The sequence below is a fragment of the Trachymyrmex septentrionalis genome, unplaced genomic scaffold, assembly GCF_001594115.1.
Source record: "Trachymyrmex septentrionalis isolate Tsep2-gDNA-1 unplaced genomic scaffold, Tsep1.0 scaffold334, whole genome shotgun sequence".
Lineage (NCBI taxonomy): Eukaryota > Metazoa > Arthropoda > Insecta > Hymenoptera > Formicidae > Trachymyrmex > Trachymyrmex septentrionalis.
Genome location: NW_017305499.1, coordinates 100,616 through 109,339, shown reverse-complemented (window position 1 = coordinate 109,339; position 8,724 = coordinate 100,616). Strand labels below are relative to the sequence as shown.

At 35.0% G+C, this 8,724-nt stretch overlaps 1 protein-coding gene across 3 annotated transcripts in view; it reads right to left on the bottom strand.

The window, feature by feature from the left end:
* Positions 1–849: 849 nt before the first annotated feature.
* Positions 850–8,724, bottom strand: part of LOC108750226 (alpha-actinin, sarcomeric) — a 22,044-nt gene continuing 14,169 nt past the window's right edge. Inside the window, exons 3-15 of one of the 3 annotated variants that reach the window (XM_018489555.1) lie at positions 5,680–5,914; positions 5,102–5,437; positions 4,776–4,865; positions 4,236–4,321; positions 3,612–3,957; positions 3,253–3,529; positions 3,008–3,179; positions 2,692–2,928; positions 2,534–2,618; positions 2,289–2,392; positions 1,938–2,177; positions 1,120–1,416; positions 850–1,038 (exon numbers count right to left, since the gene is read on the bottom strand). In XM_018489555.1, coding sequence (XP_018345057.1) covers positions 880–1,038; positions 1,120–1,416; positions 1,938–2,177; positions 2,289–2,392; positions 2,534–2,618; positions 2,692–2,928; positions 3,008–3,179; positions 3,253–3,529; positions 3,612–3,957; positions 4,236–4,321; positions 4,776–4,865; positions 5,102–5,437; positions 5,680–5,914 — 2,664 coding nt within the window. In that variant the 3' untranslated portion in view covers positions 850–879. The remainder of the gene's footprint in view (positions 1,039–1,119; positions 1,417–1,937; positions 2,178–2,288; positions 2,393–2,533; positions 2,619–2,691; positions 2,929–3,007; positions 3,180–3,252; positions 3,530–3,611; positions 3,958–4,235; positions 4,322–4,775; positions 4,866–5,101; positions 5,438–5,679; positions 5,915–8,724) is intronic. The other 2 variants (XM_018489553.1, XM_018489554.1) reach the window with 2 other exon arrangements.

Here is an 8,724-nt window from a genome sequence, read left to right as displayed (position 1 = left end):
ATATATATATATGTCTCTTTCGCTGTATAATCAAATACAAAATGTAGGCTATTAGGACTTTAGAATAAATATCCAGTAATACTATTCTAATAATAATTCGGAGAGCCTCTAGTATCAATGCACTCACTAACTATCCAATTATGTGAGCCTTTTCTTTTTGCCATAATTACCAGTCTAAGATACAATTTCTTTCTATTACAAGACAAGAATTACACAAGATCTTATCTAACATTGGCACTTACCATCCCAAAAAGAAAAAAAAAAAGAAAATTCGAGCTGTCTCGTTTCGGTGTAGACTACATAAAAGAATAAAAGAGCAAGCATGTAGCAAAACGTTCTAGAAGAGTACATTGATTTCGAACTTCGTGTCTACATATATTTACGTTTCTTATCCTTTTAACGAAAGGTATCTAAATATATTTGATACTTATTATTGTCACGTTAACAGACTTATATAAGTTACGTAAATCCTCTTTCCTTGTATATATTTGATATGTGATTTCCATTCATGTGGAAGATATTCTTAATTATCTATTTTGACACACTTAGATCCCTTTGCGTTAAAATGACACCATCTACTCTTTCTTACCTCACACATCCAATAATCTCGAGTGTGTATGTATACGTATACATATATATACATACATGTACACGTACAATTATTATTTATTGTAGTGACATATTATTGAATGTATTGTACTCTTTCATATTGAGTTTTATTTTCATAAAACGTATCGCCACATGAAAATACGTTGATGCGTTAAAGTATTAAAATAGTAAGAGTAATTTTGAGGCGTTCACTTGTCAATTGACAATATCTGATTCGCTTTTTGTATCTTTTTTTTTTTTATATTATTCCGCATCGAATATTACGTAAATTTACAAATCAGATTCACCATATAGAGCTGTTGAGAAAGAGCGATAGTCTAATGCTCCAGGCACAGCGCTCGGTCCTTTGTATGGAGGCATTCGCTGAATGCAATATTCCGCCTGATCCGGTGGTAATTCTCGCCGCAATTCATCTGGCAAGATGTAAGGCTGAAAAACAAGAATTTACGACACAAGTTAAACATGCAACTTTCATCGCTGCATTGTCATAAAAATTTGAAGTATTCTTACCTTGTCGCCAGCGAGAATGCGGAAACTGTCGATGACCTGCTCCGCTGTATCAGTATCAGTAGACTCACGTGTCATAAAATCGAGGAAAGCGTCAAAGTGCACATAGCCTGAATTATTAGGATCGACAATGGCCAGAATTCGTTGGAAGTCGATATCGCCCTGTCTGTCCTTTCCAATAGAGTACCCCAGAGATACAAGGCAAGATTTAAATTCGTCCGGTGCCAATCGACCTGTCCTGTTTTTGTCGAAATGGTTGAAACTGCTGCGGAATTCATTCAACTGCTCTTGAGTGATACCCTGAAATAGAAATGTTTCCGCTTGTTTTTAACGAAGATTGTAAGCAACTCGGCAATATTATTCATATTATGATATACATTACTAGTACTGAAAATCTGTAGTATACGTAATATGAACAATAGATTTTTAATAATGGCAATATATATATTTACATATATTGGAATATGTATGTGAATGTAAGAGGTTTTTATGTTAATATTCTATATGACTTTTTTTCCTTTTCCTACGTATCTTGTTTAGATAAACTTCATTTATCAATAAACATATCTCATATAAAAAACTGATGCATATTTTGTTTTGGCGTAACTTCATCGTCTATTGTTATTTCAGAATCTTCGATTTCTTCACTTGATAAATCAGTTTCCTTTTCTTCTGGCATAATTTTTTCGATGTCAATGTTTCAATTTTTTTGCATTTAATTTTGATTATAAAAGCATCTTTTCTCTTGTATACTCATGATTACAATCAATATTTCTTTAAATGATGTATAATTTTATAATTATTTAAATGATATAAAATACCTTTGAATCTCTGGTGAGAATTTGATTTTCGACTTCATTAACGTTGCGATTGATCGATGTCAGAAGCTGTTCCCAACCAACGCGCAGCGTTTCCATGGTATACTGAGTGTACCGGTTCTCGAAGATCATACCTTCCTGAACCGCTTGATGAATCTTCTCCAATTCTTCAAGATGAGTCTTGTATTGATATACAGCCTGTTCGTACTCTTTCAGACGATGTAACTGATCCTCGAGAGTTCCCTAAAGTATAAATATAATTTTTTAAAATTCATATTTTTATATATAACTAATTATATATAAAATATATAAACGACAGACAAAAATCTCTACTTAAGAGTAGAAATACCTCACCTGAAGACCGAGACCAATCGCAGTTACGGCATCTAACTGACGTTCTATCCATGGTCCAACAACATTGGCTTTTTCAGCGAATTGTCGTCTAAGCAGTTCATTATCTATTTTCACAATTCAGGAAATATCTTTTAAAAGCAATGAAAATGAGAAAATGTTCATTAAATCGTAATATATTTGGCATGAAATTTATATTAGGATCAGAAAATCAAAATTAAATAATCAATATTAGAAAGCAAGGATACTTTGTTGTTTGCGAAGTTCAGCTGCTAGGGTACCATCGCGTTGAGGGACTAATTGTCTAACGTCGCTCCATTTCTTAGTAAGGTCCTATAGAACAAAAAGTATCGATTAATTTGAGAGTAATCCCTATACTACATCAATAATTTATTCTTCAACATACCATTGCAGTGAGAGTAGTGTAAGGATTCTCTAGGCCGCCAGGAATCTGGTATTGCTTGACTATGGATTCGACTTCGCGCACCAATCCCACAATTGAATTGTACTCTTTATCTGCTTCGCCTAGCGTAGCTTTGAATGCAGCGTGCGCATCCATCAGACCTTGGATCTCCTCCATTGTATGGACGATAAACATGTCCACTAGATCTTCTCTAGTTCCATCCAACCAATTGTTGAATGGCTAAAAATCATGCGACGTCAGTCTGTATAAAAAAAGCTGACAATTTTACGAGTCAAATTTTATGTAATCAAGTGCTCACAGCAGCGCGCTTGGCAAATTCCAGATGTAAGACGTCTATCTTCTCCAGTATTTTCTCGGCTTCATCGAGAGCTTGACGTCTACGTTGAGTGAGCGTACCCAAGCGATCCCATTGATCGCAAATGCGTTGGCATCTGGCGTTCACAGATGCGCTATCGTGATACTCGAGGGTGCTATAACAATAGAATTTAAGTATTATAATGATCAAAATAATCGTCTAAGATAGATTCAGAGTTTTGAAATTACTTAAGTTCTTGAGCAATAGCCGCGATCTGTTCTACGCGATCCTGATGAGCAGCGAGGTCTGATTCGAAAGCTTCGTGTTTCTTTTTCAGGGCCTTAAGTTCGTTTAATTTGCATTGCCGGAAATGTTGAGACGTAAGCATCTCTTCTTTGCCGGCGGTCCAATCCTCATGAGCATCTGCCTTGTGCTTGAATTTTTGCGCCAAATGTTCCAGTCGCTCCAGACGCATCATTTCGGATAATAACCAATCCTCGAACGTCTTTTCGGCCAACTCCAAATCTAAAAATAATTTTTAAAATACCAATATTTTATTCGAAAATATACAAAGAAACATATACAAAGGGATTCTGATAAAACTTACTTCTCCATGCTTTATTTATGTCGGACACCATTTTTCCTTCTGTGGGCATATACGCCGGTCTGTTGCTCAGCCTCAGTTTGGTCTGAAGAGTATTGAAATTCGTTTCCAGCTTGGCTTTCTGTTCGACACGCGGCGGCTTATGTTTGCGCCGATATGTCCTGTACTCCTCTAGTTTCTTCTGACAACCGGCGAGGGAATTATCAGTTTGTCGATTCGCGAGCCATGGTAGCGTTCGTCGTATCCATTCGAGTAAATCGGAAGCCAAGCGCTCGTATTCCTCCATGAGACGCTCGTTCTCTTGGTTCACCTTCAGTACCTTGCAGATTCTGTTAGCCGCTGTCTCTGCCTACAATAAGAAAATACATATTTTTTCCTTACAAAGAATTTTCATATTACGTTTATACATTTGAAACGTGTGTAGTTTACTTCCACTGAGTAAGATGCATGCAATCGTGGATATAGCCATCTAGAAATGTAAATAAGGAACTTGAGATATAAATATTAAATGTCTTGAATTTTTTGCTGCATGTATTAATAATGTATTTCAATAATGCACACGCAAATATTTGACGTGTTTGTTATAGGTTATAGGTCATAAGTTAATTCAAATTGAAAAACACACACCTTTTGAGCACCGCTAAAACAGTGGTAGTATGAGGAAACATAGGTCATCACAGCTCTCTCATCAGGCATTGCCGTATTTCGCATATCTAGAAAAACACATTCGAAGAAACTCAAACCATGCGTTGTTAGCGTAAGAACTTGCCGTTAAAAATTTAATTAATTTTAACGGTAAACAAGTCCAGCAAGAAGCGGAACGCCATTAATAATTCATTATATAATTCTTACAATGTCATATCTACAATACATATAATAAAAATGCGACGTCCTTCGCATAAACTATGTTGGCAAAGATAATACACACAAAATTCGGTTGTAACATACTCTTATTTAAAAAATGTTATAGAACACAATGCATAGTTTGTTTCGGTCCTGGTGAAGTAATTGAATTAAGACAACAGCAAGGTGATCAATTAGCAGGTTCAAACGTCGTTATCAGTTAGCAATACAATTCATTTATAGTTCGCGTTAACGAAGGATTAAACAGGTCGCTTTTAAGAACGAGGGTAAGGACGAGGGAGAGCAACACGCATTTTTTTACGCTGACCTGCTGGGCACCTTGGAACGCGTGGTAGTAGCAGGACACATACGTCATGATAGCTCGCTCATCCGGCTTGGGAGTGTTGATCAAATCTATATGATATCAAGGGAATATGTGAACATTAAAGTGTTTATGCATGTCATTTCGATGCTAAAAGAAAGAATCCAATCGTAGTTCCATCCTATATAACGAAAGGCAAATATATAATCTCGGCGATTCGATATAATCGTCTCCTCGATCCTAATAATCAAAATGTCGAACGTGTGTCTCGTATATTCCTAAGATATCTATCGTAAGTATTTAATTTAACGTTTGATTTGATACATGCCATCGGGATCTAACATGCGAGGAATGTCGAGATACTTTTCAGCGACATCGAAGGCAGTGTTCAAGTTCTCCAGGGGGTTATCTTTGCTGAGTTTATTGTAGTCGATCAAATCGGGCCGATGACGATGAATAAGAGCGCAGAATGCGAGACCGTCCTTGAAGGACAAATGGAAGTTTTGAACGTTGACATTCTTGTACGGTGCCGTTTTGCGTTGGCACCAAAGTAACAGTCCTTCCTTCGCGGTCATCTCCTCTACAGAAATATCCTGGATTGCGAATCTCAAGATAATGGTCCATATCATTCCCAAAGTCATCTTTAGATTGCCGTCAACGATTTCTGTCAAAAAGTTATCGATTTTTGAAGCGTACAAGATAAAAAAAAATATAAATTATATTAAATATGCAATATTTTTATAATTTTATTAATAAATACAAAAGTATGATGCAAACACTAAAAATCTAATAAACTTTGATTTCTATAACATATATTATTGGCATAAAAAATATTTTTATAAAATCAATATACACAATTTAGCTACTATACTTTTTACAATGATTTCGTTAAGAGGAAAAACGTACCTTCTGCACCAATTGAAACCAGTTTAACGCCCTTACTAGCGATATAATCGAGGGCCTTGTTCACATTGGCAATCTTGTGGAACCTCATTTTGCCTCTGTCGGGTCTCGGAAGAGTCTCACCTGAGATGACCTCAAGCAGTAACATCAGTTTCAACCCATTCCTGAAATCGTCTTCGATCGATTCGATGGCAGTGCCTGCTTTGCGTAGATGCGAGTTGCACCAAGCTGTGAATGTCTGAAGACGAAAAAAGGACCAATTAATTTGCGTTCAACAATCATAAATTGGTACTGAACAAGACAAGGGTTAATGCAATTAACACAGAAATAATAACATGGCAATTCAAGGACAGTTTGACAATTTGCTTACTTTTTATATAAATTATATAAATCATGAGAAATAATCATTTAAAATGGGAGATTGAGTTTCTTTGCTATATGCTTAGTGTATATTTTAGTAGCGACCCCGATCCCTCCCGCTATATATATCTTCTGTCCCGATTCTTAAACCACGCTTTCTATCGTTCTACAATAATTTTCTGACAGTCTTTCGATATCTTTCTGCAATTATGAAACAACACATAATCTTGTTAAAAACAACGTTCTTGCATATCTATAACTTTTTAAAATATACCAACAGGAAATCAGATATCAGAAAGAAAACTGCAACACAATTTCCAACTCTCTAAACTCTTTGGAGTAAAATCTCGCTCTGAAGAATTGAGCCAGTTTCGAAAAAGAGTGGCTCAAGTTTCAATCTTTAAGAGTGAGATTTCACTCTTTACAATAAAATGCACTTTACAACAAGTTTTAAAGAGAAATTAAGAAGATGATTGTTTACATTGTATCAGATTAAAATCTTCGCAACTATCGCTTTATATATCAATTTCTAACATCAGCTTCCACGATATTTATCTTTTCAACAATGACAATTTTCACAATATGAAAAATTGCACATTACGTCTATGTAACGATCAAAGAGTCTGGAGAAGATGACGAGCGAAAGTAAATCGGAATATGAGTTCGCGAACGATTTATTGGAAAATCGCAAAGTAAAATGCGGTATTTAATCGAGATTATAAAAAAAAAACTCCGGAGACTGATGGTTGAGATTTTAGAGTTGGAAAAATATTGCGTGAAATTCAATACGGGCGGCGTGAAGTCCACGACGGGCCAATTTTGGACATGAGCCACCCTCCTAACGTCTCTGCACGCGCTCTAAGATCTATTTGTAAAACATTGACTCCTCCCGCGCTCGAGTAGGTATTAAAGCATTTCCGAGAGTATTTCCGAATAGGCCTGTTATTTAATAATTAAACTGTGTGAAAACGTAATTCTCTTTACGTTATCGAACGTATGTACGTCATCGTCGGTCTTCGGAGACATGTATAGGAAAATAGTTTAACAGTAAGGGGATACGCACAATGAAGGAACAGGAACAGATTATAAGAATTTCAACCAATCAGAAACACGATGCACTACAGAATATATACTACAGAATATATTTCTGATAGATTGAAATTTTTATTCTCTGTACCTATTCTCTGATCTTATTCCTTCATTGCGCGCAGTCCCTTAGAATCTCCAAATACGATCCGTCTCCGCGAAATATTCACGATTGATGCAACAAATAGCGTATAGCGTTCAGCAAATAAATAATATTAAATAATATAATCAATAAATATTTTTCACTTATCATACACCACATTCAATAATCACTCTGTGTATGTACATACACATACGTTTATATACACACAGACACACAAACACGCGCGCATGTGTGTGCGCCTGTGTGTGTGCATAAAATTTCTGCTCATCATTGTACACGTTATTATTTATAATTGTAATCTTCTCAATTGTATATTTCGTTCCATCTGTTATTTAATTAATTATTATAATAAGGTCCAGGCTTACATTATTGCTGATACTCACTTTTTTAAAATGTGACTCTAATTTATGCATTGCATTTTATATTTATAATTTTATATCTTGCACATCAATAAAGTTTATTATTATTATTATTATTATTATCATCGACAAATCGCTGAATAATAAAGGCTATCCGTTGATAAAAGTACCGCCACGCGATACATTTGTGGAATTTGTAATTTGATACATCACTTAAAGGTTTTTTACATGCATGCACGAATGATGTGCTGTATCGATGGAAATATAGCGCGCAGCTTATAGTCAAGAAGCGTCCTCGAGGATGAAGGAATGCGATAGCCCGATGTATTTGCTGATAATACATTATTTCTATTTCTGACCGTTTATGCGTTACGTGTAATATGATCATTTTCCAACTTATGTCGATAAGCGCGTTTGGTCGTTTTCGAAGACGACTTACAACGAACGGCAAATAACATTCTTTCCGATTTTACACCACGCAATCCGCGAAAATCGAAAGAAAAAAATTCTCACGTCCGACTGATCGTGTTGTGTACGAAAAAAAGTGTACGTTCCTCGTAAATGGAAAGCTATTCTTAGGAAGAACTGACATTTATTTTCTTTATAAATATTCAGTTGCAAAATGATTAAAATACATAAATCAGCTTATTTATTTTACATTTAAAATTTTTCACACATACTCTGTATAAAAATTACAATGTTGATTATTGAATTATAGATTTGAAAAATAATACTTTTATGTGCGTATATGTGTGTTTTGCTTTTCAGTCACTTTGTGCAATTGAATGTTCACGAAAGAAATAAAAAAAAAAAATCGATTCTTTATTCAGTGTTATACTATATTATTTGAAAAGCTTACGCTTCTTTCTGTGATTATTTTTCCATAAATGTAATTTTTATCGTTACATTGACAGGCCATTAGAACAATTCGATGCTATCATATGATACTCCGATTATTGCTATATAAAGTGGAGGACAAACGATTTAGAAGTATTGTACACTAACTTTTTAGATTTTGGTAAGATATCTATTCTTAAGTTATCGAATCTTTTATCTACTCTTTTCGTAGAATCGTTTATCATATCTAATCTGTCTAAGGTAGTAATATCTTATTAATATTAAAAGCTCTTGCACTGAATG